At 40.3% G+C, this 23,212-nt stretch overlaps 1 protein-coding gene across 1 annotated transcript in view; it reads right to left on the minus strand.

Annotated features, from left to right (window-relative positions):
- The window catches only part of AXR4 (alpha/beta-Hydrolases superfamily protein), a 60,514-nt gene extending 42,068 nt beyond the window's left edge, over positions 1-18,446 (minus strand). The window contains exon 1 of the mRNA XM_087667162.1: positions 17,156-18,446. Coding sequence (XP_087523288.1) covers positions 17,156-18,358 — 1,203 coding nt within the window. The 5' untranslated portion in view covers positions 18,359-18,446. The remainder of the gene's footprint in view (positions 1-17,155) is intronic.
- Between the last annotated feature and the right edge of the window lie 4,766 nt (positions 18,447-23,212).

Genomic DNA, 23,212 nt, shown 5'->3' on the forward strand with positions numbered 1-23,212 from the left:
GAGGATTTTATGTAAAAAAAATATATTAGTGAAATCGCGCGATGTGCGATCGTTGTTTTCAGGCAGTGAACAGCACTCCGAAAGTGGGAAATGAAGAAGGAGTGATCTAGCAGGATTCTGACCAGGTGTCCTGCTATTTAACCCCCCTTTCGGAGCCATTGGAAGCATCAAATTGGCGATCTGAGCAGCATAGAGGAAGGTATTATTTTGTACACGTTTTTGTCTATTAGAGTTATATTTTCTCATAATGCTAAAAGAAACTGACAGGCTTCATCTCTCTTAGTATTCTTCTATTTTTTCTAATTCTTTTTTAGAGTATTCTTCTACATCTTCAATCTTTTCGAACCCCTTCTCTTCCGTCTACTCCTCTCCTTGAATCTACCTACACCCTGTTATCTCTTATCTTCAAGAACTTGGCTTGAAACCTTCAACCCTTCTCTTATCTCTACCATCTCCAAAGTCTAAGCTCTTGAACCCCCATACATTTTTCTCTTGCCAAACCCCTGTGGTGACCTTCAACCCTATGCGTTGCAACAACGTGCATAAAGGTAGAGAAAAGAATCAGCTAAGTCTATATATGCACAAAGCTGAAATATACATATACTATCCAACCCCCATCATCTCGCAGCAATGAGCAAACCGCTCTGCTGAAAAACCCTTCGTGAGAAGGTCTGCAAGGTTATCATCTATATATAACTTGACAAGCTCAATGCTCTTGCTATCAAATACATCCCTAATAAAATGATACTTCACCTGTATGTGCTTTGTCTTTGCGTAAAACACAGGATTCCATGCTAGCATGAGAGCACTCTAACTCTCACAATGGAGAATAGGAACCTCTGTAATACCAAGCCCTCTCACCACGCGTGAAAGCCATAAAGCCTCTTTGCATGCCTCAATAGTAACCAATACTCTGCCTATGTAGAGCAACACACTTTTGCACTCTCAATATCCAAGAGACTACTCCACATGTGAACGTGAACACATATCTTGAAGTAGACTTCCTATAATCAGGATGACCAGCATAATCTACATGCGTGAAGCCAACAACAGATAACTTCTACTTACCAAAGCAAATACACAAATCCTTTGTGCTCTTAAAGTATCTCATGATACCCTTCACTGCTTCCCAATGCTTTTTGCCAAGATATGCCATGTATCTACTAACCACTCCCACAGCAAATGCAATGTCAAGATGTGTAGCAACCATAGCATATTAAACCAGCCTTCCTCCTCGGATAGGGTGGTAAATCCCTGATTACAACTTAATTACAGCAGCAAACAGAAATGCAAATCTGAAAATACAAATTTACCTACTAATCTTGGACAATGCACAGCCGATTGGGCCCAAACTAGGCACCCCTTTTGGTATTTCTTTAGCTTTATTGAAGAAAAAGTTATTTTACAATGGAATTTTCACAATCCCTTTCAGTATTTCAACTCCTCTTGTTGTCTAAAGTGACCAGCAAGTCTTCAATCTATTTTTCCCCTTGATTCGGGCACTCAATTGGCCTTCACCCACTTCATAGACGATGGAAATGCCCCAAATTCAATGGTTGGCTAGTCCTCCACCTGAATTCAGCTGATATTCACCTTCAGTCTTGTTGAATCTAAGTCTTGGAGCTTCCAATTTTTGGCACGCTTTCCAAGGCTGTTGCTAAACCCTAATTTCAGCTGAGAAATTTGCAATTTCTCAACCTCCAAGGGTCCAAATGCAGAGATCTTCGGAGCAAGGCTGTGAAATGGCTGGGAGATGAAAGGGAAAGCTCTAGAGAGAAAAAATTCAGAGTTTTGTCACAAAGAATGACTGAAAATCAGTTAAATGCAATTGCTGCCCTGCCACAACAGCATGTAGATGCAAAGAATTGAAGAAAATCAGCCATTTACTGCTATTGCCCTACCTCAACAGCCTGCAAATGCTGTCTCCTGTTGTTGATTGGTCTTCTTCTGCCCCTGGCTGCCTCAAAAGGTCCTCCAATGGCTGCAAATCAAACCAGCAGCCTCTCTGTCTCTTGCAAGCTGAATTTATAAAAATACCTCTCTCCAGCCGCTAAAGACATTTTTCAGTCTTGCATGGGCATTTTTGACAATTGGCAACCTTCCCAAATGGTTTTTCCAACATTTTTCATAATCAAATATTAATTTTCAGCCTTCAAATACTGAAAATTAATCTAATAATTTATTTCGGTGCCTTGATAAATAATCTGACTAGCCAATAATTAAATTGGCTAGGCAACTTCCGTTCCCGAGTGTCTCTGCGCCATCTTTGACCATCAGATTGGCATTAGGTACCATTAAACATCACTTCTCTAGTATCACCAACTAACACTTATGGCCAAATGGATGACCTAGGCCAACAACTGGCACCAAATACCACCAAGTACCTGTACGGTATAACTATAGCAACTTTTGCCTTTGACATCCTGTGATTTCTTCGGGTCTCGAGCTCATAAATTAACTTTAACCCACTTGCACCTCACATGTGCAACATTTACTTAATCATGTGATTAAAAATTAATCCATATGTTAAGTGAAGTTTTAAAAATACATGTCCTCATGACAGCCCTTCTCCTTGAAATCCTTGCAATCGTCCTCGACTGCACTGCCAAATGCATCAAAAGGAAAATACTACACTAGAATTTCCATAGAGCATCATAGTTAACACAACATTGCACACTGTTGTTCAACCATTCCATATGCCTAACATATGTTGAAAATTACCATCCAACATAACATAACATAAAACTCACAAAGAATCTCCAAAACATTGCCAAATTATCATGTGGCATGTCCATTTCTCATGAGCTTAACTCATCTAGCAAAACCAAACCATAATATAGCGAAAACCAAGCATAAACCATGGCTAAAACATCAATGGCATCATAACACATTGTTGTCTATGGAACTAGATGTAAACCATTGAAAACTGAGCAAAATCTAATCATAAACTGATCACCTGCTGATCTGAGAACTGATCACAAACTGTTGCAAATGTGACCCCAAACTTATCACAAACTCATTGTAAAAATTGACTAGCAATCAATGCAAAAACTGATGCACAACTGATCCAAAAAGTGACCATAAATGGTTCTCAAGCTGATCAAAAACTGAGCTGAAACTAATCAGAATTTTTTGTCTCAAAATTGAGGCAAAATTCATGCTAAACTAATCATAAGCTGACGCGAAAGTATAGTTCCAGTGCCCGGATGAAACTCATACTCATCTGCATATATCTCACAGTGACTAGTACACTAAGTAGTGATCTCATGGCAAACATACTATCACCGCAATACCTTGGATGCATGTTGAATGCATCCCAAATCCACTACATACGAGAGCTATCCATAACTGAAGGAGTGAAAGTGCTACCTCCCCCTTAAGCATCAGGCAATACTCCGAATCCTTACTCTGTTGAACCTGATAAGAGCCCGAACTAAAGTCGGCTCTAACTAAAAAGCATCTAGGTAAAGCTACAACAACTAAGGATGGTCTGCCAAGTCATCCTCTTCCATGCATTTGGCATCCATTGGTGAATAATTCTGAAATTTCACCAAGTATCTCCTGGAAACTTTACCTTTGACCTTTCTTTCCTTATGTGCCAAAATCTGCTCAGGAACCAAAATCTCATCTAGCTCCTCAACCTCACACTGAATTTCAGCACACATATCCTCTCGCACATCATCATGAAAAGACCTCAACAAATTGACATGAAAGGCATTATGTATCTGCCAATGTGGAGGTAATTTCAGCCGATATGCCACATCGCTGATCTTCTCCAATACCTGGAACGGCCCAAAGTATCTTATACTCAACTTCAAATACAATCTTTCTCTTCCTTGCATCTTTTTCAGCCTTGCCTTTTCAAAACGCAGCAATACATAACCACCCTCTGCAAACTGCAAAGCACATCTATGGCAATCAACTGCCCTCTTTTGCTTTTCTTGCGATCTCTGAAGTGCATATTTTATCTTTGCATACGCTACATTCAAGTTTTCCACATAACGATCACTCTTAAAGATCTTATCCTTAGTTTGCAGAATAGGTGATACATTTTTGCCACCCTCAACCACCTCAAACGGAGCTTTTCCCGTAGAACTATGCACAGTGTTGTTGTAAGCAAACTGCAAAGCACATCTATGGTGATCAACTGCCCTCTTTTGCTTTTCTTGCGATCTCTGAAGTGCATATTTTATCTTTGCATAGGCTACATCCAAGTTTTCCACGTAACGATCAGCCTCAAATATCTTATCCTTAGTTTGCAAAATAGATGGTACCTTCTTGCCACCCTCAACCACCTCAAACGGAGCTTTTCCCGTAGAACTATGCACTATGTTGTTGTAAGCAAACTCAACCAAGGGCAAATATTGCTCCCACTGTGTCTTGTGGTCTGAAACATAGCACCTCAAAAGATCTAACACTGTGAAATTTGCTTCCTCAGACTGACCCTCTGTCTCTGCAGATGGAAGGATGATGAGAATTTCAGCGTGGTACCCATATTCTCAAACAAGCCCTTCTAAAATAAACTGGTCATCCGGGGGTCTCAATCACTAATGATCAACTCTAACATACCATGATACTTAAAGATGTGTTGCAAAAATAATCGTGCCATATGATCAACCTTTATTTTCTTCCTCACCGGAATGAAATGGAATTGTTTGCTAAAGCTACAAATGACAGTCCATATCCCATCATTCCGTGTAGGTGTCTTAGAAAGCTAAAAAATAAAGTCCATTGCAATGCTCTGCCAAGGCCTATTTGAAATAGACAAGGGTTGCAATAAACCCGGCATCTTTTGCCTACCATGCTTTACTTTCTAGCATACGATGCATGTCTTAACAAACTGTTCTACATCATGCCTCAAAGCTGGCCAATAAAAGAAATGCTTCACTACCTCGACCCTGGCATCAACACCTCTGTGTCCTGTATACGGAGGAACAAGACTTTCAATGATAACTCTAGGCCTTAACTGCTTTGTGACACATAGTCATCCATGCATCATCAGAAATCCATCTCTTAGCATAAAGTGTTCATGCCTTTGGCCATTGCAAAGCTGATCATAAACATTAGCAAAGTCCGAATCAGCAACATATTGCTCTTTCATGGCATCCAACTCAATGTGATAAACCATGCTGATAACTGAAATTTGTGGCTAACATGACAGTGCATCAGTCACAACATTCTTTTTACCATCAATATGTACAGTCTGAAAATGAAACATAGAGAGAAAATTTGTTCATCTCATATGCTTCTCTAATAACTTTGTTTGCGTCAGAAAGTACCTCAAAGTTTGATGGTCTGTCTGTACTATAAAATCAGTCCCCCAACAAATAATGTTTCCACATAGACAGTGCATGAATTACAGCCAAGAGCTCTTTCTCATAGACCTGCAAATTCTTTTTTGCACCGTGGAGAATTCTGCTCTCATAAGCCCCAACTCGACCGTCGTGCATAAGAAAAGCCCCAATGTTGTTACCACATGCATCACATTGAACTATGAATGACTTCCTTAGATCGGGCAACATAAGCACAGGATCTGAAGTCATCTTTTCCTTCAACTTTTCAAAGGCTGAAATTTCCACTGCTGTCCATCTAAATGACACGTCCTTCTTCTGCAAGGCATGCAATGGAGATGCAATTTCAGCAAATCCACGTACATACTTCCTGTAGTAAGAATATAAACCCAAGAAGCTGCGGATCTCATGCACATTTCTGCAAGGTGGCCATGATCCTATTGCTTCAAACTTTGCAGGGTCCATGCAAATACTATCAACCAATGCAATATACCCCAAAAAGTGGATTTCATGCAAGAAGAATTCACTTTCCTTGTGATTAATAACCATCCCATGGTCACGCAGTTCATTGAACACAATATCCAAGTGTTTTCTATGCTCCAACTCGTTTTTTGAATAGACAATCATGTCATCAAAGAAAGTGCCTACAAATCCTCTATGTGGCCTGAAGATACAATCCATCATCCGATTCAAAGTGGCAGGAGCATTCGTAAGTCCAAAAGGCATAACAAGAAACTCATACAATCCAAAAGATGTCCTAAAAGTTATCTTAGGCACATCTTCTGGGCTAATGCGTATCTGATGATACCCACTTTTCAAATCTATACGACTAAATATGGCTGCTCCTTGCAATCTATCCATAACATCATTGATCCGAGGAATCAGAAAGCGATTCTTTATTGTGATCTTGTTCACAGCACAATAATCAATAACATATACCATGAACCATCCTTCTTCTACACCAAAAGCACTGGAGAATAAAAAGGAGATGAGCTGGGCTGAATCAACCCTTTTTCTAATAGCTCATTTACTTGAGTCATAATCTCCTCCTATTGGGCTGCACTGACTCTATAGGGTGGCTTATTAGGTGGGCTACTCCCAGGGATAAGATCTATGCCATGATCTTCTGGCCTTTCAGGCGGTAGCTGCCCTAGAAAGTGACTAAGAGAAGCAATCAGCATACATTTTCAAAAAAACTTAGACATGTTCCCAACATTCTCACTATCATCTTTATCCTTAGTAAAAACCAAGTACGTTGAAATATGATTTTTCATTACTTTAGAAATGGCAACTGCAGATACAACAGGGACAGATTCACCTTTCAACTTTACATCAAGTGTGAGTACCTTTCCCTTATGCTAAATAGTGATCTTTTTTGCACGACAATCAATCATTGCATGCATATGGTGACACCATGGCATACCAAGCAATGCATCACAACCCTCAAGTGAAGCAATGAAGAACTCTTCGATATCCACATATCCTTGTATGTGCAACTGAAGCTTTCCAATGAGCGGTGTGACAGGCTCTGCATGGCCTTTACATGCCATTCCAACTTCCCCCATGGGTCCCATCTCATCCCCTCTGATGCCTAGACAAGCAGCCATGTCAACAAAGATAAAGTTGGCTCGTGCACCATTATCAAAGAAAATCAATGCATGCTGATCCCTAATTTTGCCCCATGCTCTGCACAACTCAGTAGCATCATCATTAACCATAACTTTTTCCTTTGACATCTATTGATTTCCTCAAGTCCCGAGCTCATTAATTTGCACTAACCTCAGTTGCACCTCACATGTGCAACATTTATTTAAACATGTGATTAAAAATTAATCCACATGTTAAGTGAGGCTTGCAAAAATACATGTCCTCATGATAGCCCTCCCCCTTAAAATCCTTGCAATGAATCCATCTGGTATGTGATCAACTTCTTACAGTGTGTGGCATATAGTTCTTGTTAACTACAACATCCCGACATGACTTTCTACGAAGAAGTAGCACCTAATCCTTAGCTTTATCATTCTTGTGCGCTACAAAGTCAAGAACATGGATGCCTACCTCCATCCATTAGTTGATGAGCTCAAGATTACCTAATTGCACTACTAGATGCATCAAAAGCAAAGTACTGCACATGAATTTCCACAAGGCATCATAGTCAACACAACATTGCGCACTATTGTTGGTGAGGCATTGAGCATATCTAACACCCCCCTTCAATGTCCACCCATAGGTGAACTACATTCTAAGCCTAATGCACAGTTTGTGAAGATGAATTCAAAGGAGATCCTTCGTAAGAGCTTTGGTGAAGATATCTCGTCCATTCTCCCCCGTTGAACCACCTCTACTATCCCATCCCCGATCAAGTCACACACACAGTGATATTGAATCATCTCAATGTGTTTGGTGCGTGCATGAAAAACTAGATTTTTCGCAATGGCGTTACAACTCCGATTGTCACATCTTAGCACTGTTGGATCTTCATCCTGTACTCCCATATGCCATAGGATCCTCCTTAACCATACTGCTTCACATACAGCAAAGCAAGCTGCCTTGTACTCTACTTCGATGGTAGAAGACAATGCCACAGTTGGTTGCTTTTTACTGATCTAAGAGAATATTCCTGAACCTAATGAAAAACAATATCTAAAAACTAATTTCTTGGAATCATTGTCACCTATTCAATCTAAGTCACGGTTTCCCATAAGAGCACTTCCGAAACTGTATGTGATACCATAGTCAATAGTTTCCTTCAAATATTTGAGCACCTACATCCCAGCTTTCCAATGACTTTCTCGAGGTTTGTTTCAGAACCTACTCAAAGCATCAACAGCAAAATTGATATCTAGTCTGGTGTTACACAAGTAGATGAGGCTACTAACCAACCTCCTATACTAGTGTTGATGTATCCTCAACGGATAACTTCACATTGACCTCCATAGGTGTAACTATCTCCTTACACTCAATCATGTCAAATGCTTTTAAGATCTCCCATGCATACTTCTTTTGAGAGATGAAGATTTTGTCAAGCACTTACCAGACTTCAATCCCTAAACAATAGTACAACAAGCCCAAGTCTATCATTTCAAACTCAAAGCTCAAAGCCTTTCGAGTCTAATGGATCATATCTTCATAGTCACTTGTAATAAGAAGGTCATCCATATATAGAACAATCACTACAGACTTTTCACCATCCCTATAAACATACAAGTCAGCATGTGAGGCAGATCTTTGGAAATTCAAGCCTAAAAAGGATTTATCTATCTGTTAATACCATGCTCTAAGGACTTGTTTCAGCCCATACAATGCCTTCTTCAGTTTACAAACTTTGTTCTCAGAATGGGAGACCTCAAACCCAAGTGGCTCAACCACGTATACCTCCTCCTTGAGGTATACGTGGCTAAGCCACTCAAAGCCTTTCGAGTCTAATGGATCATATCTTCATAGTCACTTGTAATAAGAAGCTCATCCACATATAGAACAATCACTACAGACTTTTCACCATCCCTATAAACATACAAGTCAGCATCTGAGGCAGATCTTTGGAAATTCAAGCCTAAAAAGGATTTATCTATCTGTTAATACCATGCTCTAAGGGCTTGTTTCAGCCCATATAATGTCTTCTTCAGCTTACAAACTTTGTTCTCAAAATGGGAGACCTCAAACCCGAGTGACTCAGCCACGTATACCTCCTCCTTGAGGTCACCATTCAAAAATGTTGATTTAACATTCATTTGGTAAACTAGCCACTTCTAATGAGAGGCCACTGCAAGTACTATGCGAATTGTAGTCATTCTAGCAATTGGAGTAAATGATTCTTGAAAATCAAAGCCTTCAATCTGTAAAATTCCCTATTCAACTAGTCTAGCTTTGTACTTTTCTAAGCTGCCACAGCCTTGTACTTTACCTTCCAGACCCACTGAGTGTCAATAATCCTTCTTTTTTTCTAGCCAATCCACTAGCTCCCAAATATCATTCTTCATTATGCTGTCGTACTCAGCTTACATAGCTACTCTCCATACTGGATCAACAAGTGCTTCTTCCAAGTCTACTGGCTCCTTTATTTCAGTTGCTGCAAGTAGGAGAGCAAATACCTTGCTTATGCATCTCCTTTGACACTGCAAAACCAATGTGACCAAATCGTTCATGCCAAAGTTTTACTTGTACCCACACCAGCGGTGTTATAAGAGCACTTAGCTCGTACAAGTTATTCTGTCTTTCTCCTTTGCCAATAGCTTTGCCAGCATTGTGAATCATTTTTACATCTATCTTAGTGAGCCTCAACTCGGCCAAGATTTATTTTATAGAAACAACTGATAGCATATTTCTCTTAATCTCTGGAACATACAACACATTTGAAAGAATTTTTAGTTCACTATTTGCAATAACAAACAAAATAGTACATGTGCCCTCAACAGGTCATTTTTCATCATTTCCAACCATCACGGTGATGGATTCTTGCAAAGGCTTCATAGAACTATATAGACCTTGCTTGTTGGTCATGTGACAAGAGGCACCACTATCCAATACCCATGAGTCAGTAGTAGATATTTCTTGCGCCAAGGAACACACTTCCTCAATGGTCGCCATGAAGAACTCCAACTCTGTTTCAACCGTATTGGTTGTCTCCTTCCCTTTAGTCTTCATGGTGCCATTATTCTCATTTGCCTTCTTAACACAACAATCTATAATTGCATGTTCTTTCTTCTTCCAATAGAAGCACGCTCCTTGAAACTTTTTTTACCACCCTTCTTTTTTTTGTCACTGTTGGTAGAGGAACCACCTTTCCCTTTCGCATTGATGGAAAATGCAACATCTCCACTGCTACTACCTTCTTTAGCTTTAAGCCTCAACTCCTCCATTAATAATGCACAAAATTCCTCAAATGTCAAAGCTTAGGGTCTCACCTAAGTGTTTAGGACAATTACCAATCCATCAACTTTGGTGGACAAATCCGAAGACACCTCCAAGGTAGCTCCTTACTAGTCTTTTGTATCCTAGCGCCAGCCATTTAGTCACCTAGATTCCTAACCCGAGTGATAAATGCTTCACTTGTCTCTCCTTTAGCAAACTTCTCTACCGCTAGTTGATTCTCCAAGTTCTAAATCCTTGTTTGATTTTGCATTTCATATTGACTCTTCCATACATTCCAAGCCTCTGATACCTTGGTTATATATTGAATCAACACACTGCGCAACAAATGACTTTCTAATATCATGTAATACAAGCACGGGATCCGAATTCATTTTATCCTTTAATGCATTAAATGCTGAAATTTCCACAAGCAATTGTTGTTCTCAACTGATCTTTAAACCAATCATCCAATTCCTCTTCCTCTTGCTAGGGTCATCAACTTCAAGAGACCTAGAAGGACCCACATTTTGGTCTAAACCAATGTTATCAGCTTGTTGCCCATGTTATGTACCTTGTCCAAGATCAGGCATTGCATTTCCCCTTCATCATGTGAATTTTCAAAGTAAAAAACATTATCACTACTTGATTCAATCTCACTATTTAAAGACATTCTTGTTGTAAATGCTCAGCTGAACACAATTTCAGCACTAAAGCAAAGATTACTTTCATTTAGATGCCACGAGTCCACCAATTCAAGGAAGTTGATGGTATCCGACGATGGAACCTTAATACTTACATTCCTCCTTGGAGAGAGGTGCTAATGACCTCATTAATCAACAATTATAGCAAGTACAAAATTCACATAAACTGAAAATGCACACTTTACTACTTTAATATTGGATAATGAACAAGCTGTTAGAACCAAAATTGGTGCCCCTTGCGGTATTTCTTTAGCTTTTATTACAAATGGATGGAGTGCAATTGAGATTCTTTGATCTTCTCCACAAATTCAAGTGCCTCTTGCTATCAGAACTAACCAGCAAGTCTTCAAACCAATTTGTGTCACAAGACTGTGACAACTATTATCTTTTTGCTGATTTCCTTATTATTATTTTATTTGGTTTTTCTTTTTGGAAGGATCCCTCTTGGAATCTAAACGTGTCACAACTCTATAGAAACAGAATTTGTATCCTTTTTCATTAATTTGTCTATATAATGATTTATTAAATTTGATTCCTTTGCACTAATTAGATATAAAGAAAAGTGCATTGGAGCTGGCCGCTGATGAGTGGTCACAGGTTATGGTGGACCCACGCGGTGGGTTAGAGAAAAGATAGTTCACACTTCCACCTATATGGCCGATTGGGCGCCTGTGACCAGAACTCACGCATGTCAGGGTTAGACTCGCACACAGAAAGGATTGATGCCTTGAAGTGTGGGCTAGATCCGCCAAAACAGACAGTTACAATCAACAAGATGGCATGATCATGAAATGCTTGTACAATGTGCATGTGTGGGCTGAAAGCTTGAAATGCACATTTCTTTGCATAAGAAAGTCACATGAAGATTCTGATACCGTTTTTGCGATGTACATGGAAAAAGCTTTCATATGACACCCATATTGGGGGGTCCCTAAATTTTAGGAGCCTCAAATTAGCCTAAAAATGCTAGTCCTAAAAAATAGGGATGTCATTCTAAAAATAGTAAATTCTGTACTCTGACTGTGCTTACTAAATTTGGTTGTTTCTATTCTTGACAGTATTCAGCCCAAAAAGGAAGGCCATAGAGAAGAGACAAGTGTCAAGACACTTGTCACACAAGTTTCCAAGAGTCCTACCACTTGTCACATCTCATGACATGTGGCTGGACACTTGTCTTGTGCTACTCCACTTTTCCCTTTTGTACTAGCTCTTCCCTCTCCTATAAATAAGAGCTCGTTTTTCTTCATTCAGCATCATTTTTCTTTGCTGTAAACTCATGTACAGCACCCACAAATAGCCAGAAACTGGCCCCATCCATCCCCATCATCATCCCCCCACTTCTCCATTATCAAATTCCTCCATATTCCCTCTTCTATCACTGCTGTTTTACAGGACAGCAAGCCTGTAAATTCATTACAGCACCTCCTTCTCGAGCTCTTTCTTCCATTTTAGCAAAAAGAAGCAAGCCCTATCCATGTACTGCTGATCAATGATAGAGAAAGGCTGATTTCCCCTCTTTCTTCTCTCATACTGTAAAGAAATCAGTTCTTATCATTGCATAATAGATAATGCATGTGTGTTTGTACATCTTTGCATGATCTTGTGAGAGTGAGAATTACTTCTCCTCACTCTCAGGTTGATTGTAATTGAGCTCTTCCCTAAGGAACTTGGGTTGAGCAGAAATACATTCCTTCGAGGGGGGGTTGCCCATCTTCAACCCTCAATTTTGTCTCTATTACTTTTACATTTTCATGGCTATAATTTTGTGAGTAATTTTCATTTTCAGCTTTAAACGTTCATTCTCTTTTATATTAAATCTCGAAAACAAGCGAATATCATAATTGTTAAGCATACTACGTTGTTCAGGGCGTTTACAAAACGCCTGAGTTGCATGGCCAGTATGTGAATCGGACAAGAATGTCTAGTGAGTCAAGACTGGACAATTAAGGTCCAGTACAAGTCTGGAAGAGACTGATGGTACTGTAGATTGACAAGCCTGGAAGAGACTTGTGAAAGTATATATGGACAAGTGTGTTGAAGAACTAGCCTGAAAGAGACTAGTTCAAAGTGAAGATGGGCAAATCTTCAAGAGATTAGTCCATGTGGGGTCATCAGTGAAAATTCACTTTCAGTTGAGCTACATTGCAAATTTGGATGTAGCCGTAGTCTGCAAAGATGGTCAGAAAACTAGTGGGATGCATTGGAAGCAACTCCTAAAATTTAGGGAGCTACTATTTTTGGACCTCAGAATCTGTTCGCGTCATTATCTTCATTTTTGCACAAGGATCAATCTTCTGGTCTGTGCCGAGGTCAAATTTCGCACCGAAGATGGAGAATTTCAGACTGGAAGGCTGGAATGGGAAATATCTTACAGTGCTGCCACTTGGCACACATGTGTGTACTTACCTCTTCAAAAGAGGGCTGGCGTGCAGTTTTTTGATGGTTGGGGGCTCATTTGTGAAAGGGACAGAAGGATTGCTGCAGATAGAGAGCTCTTGAGAGCTGATCTACCCTGTCTATGATGCACAAAGGGCTGAGCCTACTCTCTACTCTCTCTTTCTCTCCCTGACAGTATGGTTATGCTGCAGAATCAAGGGCCTTTCTTCTGATTCAGGTACAGCTGTGTGGAATATGCTGATTTTGCATGAGGCAAGAACCTCCTTTCTCCAGGAACAGGAGCAGTTGTTTGCTACCCACAAGCAGGAACAGGTGAGGGTGGTAACCTCACTAAGCAAGTGCCTGAAACAGCACTAAACCAGAACTGATTTTGGACTGTTCAGAGGCTATTTCAGAGCCCAATTGATGCCAGAATCAAGGGGCATTTGGCCCAGATGATGCAGGACAGTGCAGGGAACAAAATAAGCTGAGAACAGGTGTCAGAACAGGTCTGAACCAATAACTACGGCGAGCTGAACAGTACAGGGAACAGTATGAGTTGAAAATAGGTTTCAGAACAGGTCTGAACCAGTAATTACAGCAGATTGAAATGGTCAATTCTGCACTCCAACCAGAAATTTCAGACTTGGGCAGAGTTTCCCCTCCTGGTTAACTTGTTTTGGGTCAGTAATTGTACTGTTATGCTGCCAAATTTCACCCAGAATAGGTGAAAGACAGCCCATTGTACTCTCTCTTTTTTAAAAAATAAAGAAATACCGCAAGGGGCGCCTAACTTAGGGGCCAACAGGGTGTCTGTGTGGCAACAGGAGCATTCTAGCTTCCTGTACTTCTTCTTGATTCTGTGTCTTTAAGTTCAGGTAAAGTGGGCGACTGTTAAATTGAGTGAAAGCATTTATTTATTTTGGTTGTACACTACCGCCCTTCCCAGTGAACAGGCCGGTTTCAATTTGCCCCTTGGTTTGCTTGGGGATTGGCCTTCACCCTACTCTATGAGAGACAAATTAAGCCCCAAATCTTATATGGGCTAGTTGACCTCTTAAATCTCCCTAAAATTATTTGATTTCAACCAATAGAATTCAAGGCCTAGGCCCTTAATTCTGAGTACACGTCTCAAGATTGCTATCAAACCCTAATTTAGGGTTTAGAGCTGAGATTCTCTGATATCTCCACCTTTGATGACTCAAATGGCTAGCTTTTGCTAAGATAACTTAAGAGAAAACTATAGACTAAGAGGATATCCTATAGAGAGAGAAATTTCAAAATTTCATCGCGAGAAACGCTAAAAAACTGCTGTTATTCTACTCAAACAACCACGAAAGCTATCATCTACAGTTTAGAACCACCAAAAAGGCTATCACCCCTCTTGTATACTATCGCCTGTACTGAAAGGACCTTGGGTTGTTGTGAACTGCACCTGGAGGGCTCCAAACTGCTGTCACATGCTATAGGACTGGTCTCTAGTGGACACAAATCACATCAGCAACATCTCCTTGCTCTCTAACAACCTCCTTCTCTCTCACAATAGCTAGAATAGACTTCCATAACTCCCAAAAACGTTTTTTCCACTTGCATGGGCAAGTTTTACTAAGTGGCAACCTTGTAATCTCACTTTCTAACATTATCCAACTTATTAAATTAATGTTCAGAATATTAAATTAACTTAATAATTATTCTAGTGCTTTAAAAATAATTCCATTAACCCATAATTAAATTGGCTAGGCCAATTTGTCTTCCAAGTATCATTAAGCAGTTACTAGTCCTTAGATCAACATTCATTAATTAATCAATGCCTACTAGTCTCTAATGTTGCCACTAACATTAGTGGCCAATAGATTGATCTAGACCAAAATCTAACACCAAATACCACCTAGTATCTATCAAACATAACTTGGCATCAACTTATATTTTAGGGTCCTAAGTTCCACATTGAAATAATTAACTTACACCTCACATGTGCAAGTCACATTAGCACATTTGATTAACTTTTAATCAAATACTAAGCAAAGCAATAAAATTTCACATCCTCGTGGCATGTCAAAGGAAGTTCAAGAAAATATTAAACAACCACAATAGCAGCAAAGGGAGTTTGACAAGCATCGGCGTGAGTTGATCTTTTAGATAGATCAATGATACTATCGCAAGATCAAAAAGCAACGTTTGAAGTAGTTTGGGGAGTTTTCACCTAAGCTAATAGCTGGGAAGAAGAGACCTTTCTGCATTGTTAAAAAGCTCATTTATGTGACTTTTCAATTGCAAATACCCTCTAATTGGAAGATGCATCTAATTCCATGTGAGTAATCTTGCAAAGTATCATGGACCTATTCTTACTACGAACCCAACTCAAGAGGAACCAAAGTTACAGGATGTGGATAGGCTTCAAGAGTTATTGGTGCTAGTATTGCTTCATAGATACAAGATAGACACATGAAGGAAGGAGCTCCATTATTTTCTCAAGTTTCAAGGTTACCCAATCCACAAGGTATTATGATTGAATGAGTTTTAGTTTGGTGATGACTCTTTGCCTTTGCTTCGAATATACCAAGAGGCTGTGCTACTGGGAACAACCACAATTCTAGTGGGGAAGAATGTAATGCACCTAGGCATTGCCCATATACACATGCCCATACACTCGTAGGCAATGGAACAAACGAGGCAGATGACACAATCAAGGGAGCGTGTATGAGAAGGATCATGGAAGTGCGCAGGAGAAAGATCATGCAAGAGAATAAGTGCACAAAAGGTGAGACATGTGCAACCACAAAAATATTGTGGGTAGCAATGCTAGTAGACGTGTCTTGTACAGTTATCTCCCACTTGTGAGCCTCAATTTGAGTTAGAAGAGGGCAATAGAAGCTCTGACATTTCATTTATTATGACCATTTTGGTCAATTGAACTAGCTTTCATAGGTGCACACATTTTGGGCTTGACCACTTGTATACCAATTGTGGCCTCATTTTACCTATTTATAGGCAACGTACCTACCTCATTCATTCACCCATTGTGATCATCATTCAACCAGCCCTCCTCATTCTTCTCTCATCCACCTACTAGCATCTAGCACCCACACTAACAATCAATGCTACATATTTGGGCTGATTGTTGCAACCTTGCATCCTTCAGCCATCAATCAGTTTGTTCCTTCTCTCCCTTGCATTTCATTCAATCTCCTTCTTCTATATTCTCTTTGTGTTCACTTTCCTTTCCGCTCCACACTCTCACAAGTAGGTTGGCCCAATTTAACAAGGTAACCTTTTAAAGTTTTGATGGCATGGCTTTATTAAAGTTGGACTGAGTTAATTAATTGAAGGATATTAATGAAAGGACGTCTCTTTTGACGATTGGGAAAATGTCAGGCTGTTTTTTATGTTGGCTGAGCATTGTTGTTTGCTGCAGAAAACGGGCTGAAGGCAACTTGGGGAGGTCATCATGCTAATGCAACATGGCAATCAGCAATCACATCTTCTATTCATGCCAAGTTTCCAGCAGCAGCAAAAAGTGAGTCTACTGGCATGTTGGGATGCACACAAATCAAGCCGAGCTGGAGTGTTTGTGGCTTGATCAAGGTGGGGAGTATTCAAGGCAGATGGGAGACAGAGTGAAAAGCTCTCGGACAGGAGAGTTTGGCTCTATTTCTCTCCTAAACATGTATATGCAAGCTGCAGCTCACAAGTTGTATCAAGATCCCTACTGTGGTGAATGGGCATAGAGTGATGCATACATTTGCCTCACAGAGTTGAACTACCATTTTGCCTAGTATTTGTAGCATGTTTAGTGTTGCAGTACCAAGATCCCTAGAATCATGAAAGTTGTTCGTATTAATAATAGCTGAGTTGGATTTTCCTTGAAAAGCAACCGAGACTTCAACATGATCATATTATCAATAATGGAATTTGAAAAGGAGAAAAATGCTTTACCTCAAGCCAACGACTGCCACTGTGTTGGGAGAATGATGCATTACGTACATCTGATGCAAGCATTTTACCAATAGTGTGCCAATGCTGGCCTGCACCTTCTGACCACATTATGTGTTGAGGTAGTCCTCCAAGACCCTCCATGTGAAAAGCCACATTGAAAGTTGTATTCATTCCTTTCCAAGTCAGTATTGTTGACCTCCTCCCATCGTTCCTCCCCAGAAGAAAGGCATAGGATTCAATTTCAGCATCTGTGGGACTCCTTACACAACAAGTTTGAAGAACCATTCTAAACAAAAAGGGAGACCAGGTTATCATGGATCCAAGCCCTGGCACAGCAAGAATCCCAACGGGAAAGCTTGGACTGCTTGGCAGAGCATCAATGATAGTTATGCTGCGAACTCTGGTTGGATTCTGAGTAGCCCAAGTCAAGCCAGCCTCTACACTTGTGTCATGTGCCACAATATGCACAGGCTTTGCCACCAACAAGCTCAATACTTGAGACAGACTATCTGCAAGATCTTCACCATTATAGTTCAGTTCCCCAACTTTATTCACACCATTCACAGTTTGATAATCCGGAAAGGCCCCTGTTTCAAAAAGCTCCTCAAACCTCCAAAAGATCCCCTTTTCAGAAATTTCACCATAGATTTCTCTAAATCTGTCAAAGAAGCCCCAAGAACCTCTTGAAGGCTTCTCTGAGAGTCCAGCCCCTGGAAAATCCATGGCAATCACGTGCAATCCCTGGGAGGCCAACTCAGGAAGGATGTTCTGATACATAAAAGAGCTTGATCCTAAGCCATGTAGAAGTACTACACACTCTGCAGTGTTGTCTAGAGGGCCTTCTTCCCTCGCGAAGACCTTTATAGGACGCCGATCGTGTCCAAACTCGATCTTGAGGAGCTTGCCTCGGGCCAAGTGCTGCCGGACGGCCGCGGGCATGGCAAAATGCTCCGCCTGCTCATCTACCGGAGACAGCAATGAGGACATGAATACGAAGAGCAGAGTAAGCAAGGCGACAAGAGCCACAAAGTAGGCCCAAAACACAAACACTGTGGTGCTTTGCCTGATCCCTTTCTGCTCGCTCTGCTCGGAGCCATGGCTGTGATTCTGCTGCTTCTTCGGTTTAGATGTCTCCTGCTGCTGCTGCTGCTGACCCTGATCATTGCCACCCTTTCCTGCTTGAGCTACTTCTCCAGACCCCATTATTCACTTCTTACATGAAGAGATCCACCCATTTTAACTTGCAATCTTTTTGAAAAGTGCTCCAAACGGGCAACTTAAAACTCGCTAGCTTTGACGAGGTAAATGACACTCGCAGTTGTCATAGACTATACTATCTCAAGCCCGGTTCACACTTGCACGGTGGACAAAAGGGTGAAAAATCCCCTTTTCCACCAAGCCACAAGGATTTCCCAAGAGTTGTCCGCCCTCTCATTCACATTAGTGATGGTCAAGGAAAGGAGCGAAAGGAGCTTGGGGGAAGAAGGAAAGGAACGAAAGGAGCGAAAGAAGATGGCAGTGATCGCTCCGTTGCTGTCTACCACAACTCACAGGGCCTGCACTTGCTCCCACTATTTTTTGCTCGCCTCCTGTTGGGACATTCTTTAGAAATGTAAGAAGGCATCCAAACGAAGTTTGTTCTTTCTCTTAAGTTGACAGACTTGGAGACTATTGAATGACAGAATTTTTGAGCTCTTATCAACAAGAGGTATGAGCTGCCAGATCTGGAGGCTATTGAATGACAGAATTCACAATTAGGCATTCATATAAAATGGCCAGTCAGAAGATACTAACAAAAATCAACCATAAGCCACAGAAGTCCAAGTGATTATCTTATATTACAAAGTTGATTAGTTCTAAGCACAATAACAAGAATCCAACTATGACAAAGCAGCAATTGTATAGCAAGTTCCCCTAGTTACTAGACAACTAGAACCCACAAAGGAGAACTGAGGTTGATTTCTTCTTGTGGAGGCCTCACTTGATTTGGCATTATGGCCTATGAGCCTGCAACATGCATGGAATCTGATAGTTGCCACCATGAAAAACCACACAAAATGAGAGACCTATAAGACATTTACAACTGCAGTCCCTTTTTTCATGCATTCAAGAATGGGAGATGACATTATCCAAGCAGCATGTTATCTTAAACATCTCCTGCATATATAGGGATCACCTAGCTTCATATATGTGTAAAAGCTATACTAGTAAGCTACACTAACGTAAAGCACTTGCTCTACAAAAGGATCACCACTATTAGGCTATGGAGGTATTTCATGCCACTACCCAAAGGTTCCCCATTCCTGAATCCCATCCATTTCATTGCACCTTGTAATTTTGGAGCATAGACGAACACTAGCTTTGCTTTCCAGCCTACTCAGGTATAAGGTTCTGGGGTTGCACCTTTCAAAGATGAACTGGCCAATTCAAAGGTCTATTTGATAGCTACGGACTCAGTTGCAATGGAGAAACATAAGATGTTCTGTTCCCAACACTTTGAAGACTGACATAAAACGGTTCACTAGTTTTGTTTCTGAAACTTTATAAACTGCCATAAGGGGTTTCCCATTACTGTCTCTGGCATATTTTGAAACACAAAATGCAGCCCAGATATTTGCTACAGGGACAGAATCAATTAACTGGCAGAAGAGAAAGGAGAAGAGATAGTTGATTGCAAACTACAGGTTGGAGGTTGAGAAATATAAACTCACTGCGAATTGTATTGGATCAGGCCATGCCACCTTAGGAAATCTTTTCACTGCAATCCAGCGATTATTCTCCAACTGACCTTTATAAACCACATTTGGTGCCCTTTCACCTCCTTCCGACACAATGTTTTCATTGCTGAAACCATTAGTTGCTGCTCTGAGTTGCTCTAGAGCAAACTCTTTGAAAAGTGGTACAGAATCAATGTTGTTTGCATGCACTGTACCCAACAAAAGTAAAAGATATCATTGGCTTTGCTTTCCAGCATGCTCAGGTATAAGTTTCTGGAGTAGTTCTGGAGTTGCACCTTTCAACTCTATTGTTTTAACAGCCAAAAAAACTATCAGTCACATTTATATGGAATGATGTGTCTATAAGGTAGGAGAACTTACTCTTATACAAACCTGGAAGTTTAAAATTAAATAGAGGAGGAAGTGGTCTTCCAGATGGCAGTCAAGTATTTGGATCGCGAAGTTCATCAAAGAAAGGATGCGCACATGCTTCAAGCTGGTACACAATTGAGAATAGAATGAACTCGTATGATGGTAAAGTAAATATTGGAGTTACAAATTAAGACATAGTAAAGTAACGATTGCAGTTGCAGATTAAGCCACTTTTCTTGTTCACATTAAAGATTAAACATAATGCTCAGTACCTTGAATAGGAAAATATTATTACATAGGACTATAAGATTAAAAACAGAGATCTTACTACATTGCTGGGAGAATACTGGAACACTCTAGACACCAAATCAACTGCCTCAGGTGGTCTTGAAAAACACAAATAGATCCATTATCTAAGCAACAATGCCCACCCCTTCCAGCAACAACAAATAAACAAGGCAAATGAGCAAATAGTCTTGAATATCCAAAGAAGTATCTGTGGGAGTAAGATTTAATGAACAGCTAAGAGAAAGCTACCACCCTAAACTAAAGTCATCTAAAACCATGAAAATGCATTTTTAGCACCTTAACAATCTCCACCAGTTGATCAGCTCAGAAAAAGATCTATCTCTACTCCTGATTTCCAAATTTTACCATGCATCTCTTGGCTAGAGAAATAAGAATAGCAGCACAAGCAAATGCAGGAGTCCCATATAACAAAAGTGTTGTTGTGTTATGGACTATATACCCTTCAAAATAGAAGGGAGACATTACTACACTGCAAAATTTGCTACTGATATACCATTAATTTTGATCAGAATAACAGAGTACACAGAAAAGAACAGAAATGAACATGTAACAGAGTATATAGAAAAGTAACTTTTGAGTATAAATTTCAGAGAATATTTTTAAAAATTGCTAAGCAGATTTGTACAAAGTTGAATCTGAATATGTAGATTTACATTGTAGATTACTCGTCTTCACCTAGATGCTCATCTTCACTATCACCAAAAACCATTTGGATGTTTCTACGACAATGCTCCTTATACATTACTCGAGCCAAATTGTCCCTGCGTTCAGTACCTCTACCCTTATTGTTGGTCTCTACATCATCCGCTTCAATTTGTGCTCGATTGACCACCTCTGCTTCTGACATTGGTAGAACTGCACGAACTTCAAATAAGGTGGATGTTGATGTCCTTGTGGTCCCTACCTCAAGGTTTACTGATTGCCTGAGGGTTGTTTTAGCATCCCTTGCCCAATCCATGTCAAAGGTGTCACCGTGTAGTATGCAACACAAGACATGCAGTGACAATGTCGGGAACATTAAGCAGATCCATGTCTATGCATTTTAGGAGAATCCGAAACCTTGCCTTCAGCATTCCAAAATCCCTCTCAACGGCCATCCCTGTACTGGACTGGATGAAATTCCAATAATACTTCATCTTAGACAAGCCTTCCTTTCTTCCTTTAAAAGGAACTAGCATGTATGGTTTTGTTGTGTATGCACAATCACCTACTAAGCAATACTTGCCAAGGTCACCTTTGTTGCATTGGATCCCAAGTGCACTGTTGCCAAAGTTCACAGAGTCATGTATGGACCCGCACCAACCTACATCATAGTCCCAAGCAGTGCAATCAAGTGCAACTGTCAATTGTAACAAAATAGAGTGAAAACCTTTTCTGTTATAATAGTCTGCTGCATTGTCCTTAGGTGCTATGATGGGGATATGTGTTCCATCAATGGCACCAATCACAAAGGGAATGCCTCTGATAGCTTCAAATTGTTCGGAAAGCTTTTGCATTCGAAACGGTGTTGGCTAACATATATATGTATCCTTCAATCCTAATGCTACCAATGCTGCACAAAATTGTAGCACTATGTGACATGCTGTACCTTTCCCACATCCATAGAGATCTGCAAGAACTTCGAGCAAAGTTCCACTTGCCAACCTATGCAAAGCTATGCAAATACGGGTTTGAAGTGGTATGGCTTGTCTCATGTGAGTGTTTTGCCTCCCAAACACAACAGACAACTTGCCATAAAGATAGTGGAATGTATCCCTGCTACACGAAGGCCTTTCTTGAACATTTGGGCTGTGTGTGATCCCATTAAAGTGGCTTGATAAAAATTTTGGCGTGTGAATAAGCCCAACATCGTCGAGTAAGGTGACCTCCACAATGATTTAGGGTCTTTGCCTTCATCATCTTGGAAACAACTTTTGCCTCATAAAGCCATGCCTTTGCAATATCATCAACTTCCTCCGATATACAATCTAGCATGGCTAGCATCATAACAGATATCACCCAAGCACAATACAAAGCCATCTCTCTACTACATGTCATAGACTATGCATATACAAAATCTAATCAAAACTTGCTAATCCTAAAAGACAAATTTGAAGATACACATTTTAAGGTAGTATACTTTTGAAACCAACATATGCATTTTTGAAGACACATATAGAGACATTTTACAGTGTTGAGATTGGAACAACAACATGAGATTAAAATTAATCTTCAAACTCCCATTACAATTCAATATTACTACACCAAGTAGGCTTCTTAGCTAGCTCTAGAAATGCCACCATGATACCATGCATGGCTTGAAATATATCGAGTTTGTGGGATTCTATTGCATCTCGTCGCTCAGATGAATCTTTTAGTTGTGAGACCAGCTCTCATCCAGTGTTAACCGTTGTAGATAAATAGTCATCAACGGTGGGCTTGCGACGTGTGCGATTAGATCCCAATATCTTTTGTGCATTTTCTATAGATGTACTACCTTCAACATTCCCTGGGGATGCTTCTCCCTTTACATTCAAGTTTTCTTGGGTGGAAGAAGCATGGCTAATGCATGTGACATGAGCTCGGCCATGCATGTACTCATCCACTACATCATACCAGTTACATGTTATCTTCCTATCATTGCCTAAGATTGTGTTATGTGCTTTATCTTGCTTGTATT

Source organism: Lygodium microphyllum, chromosome 1 (genome assembly GCF_053477565.2).
Source record: "Lygodium microphyllum isolate KBCC chromosome 1, Lygodium_microphyllum_v1.1.10, whole genome shotgun sequence".
Classification (NCBI taxonomy): Eukaryota; Viridiplantae; Streptophyta; class Polypodiopsida; order Schizaeales; family Lygodiaceae; genus Lygodium; species Lygodium microphyllum.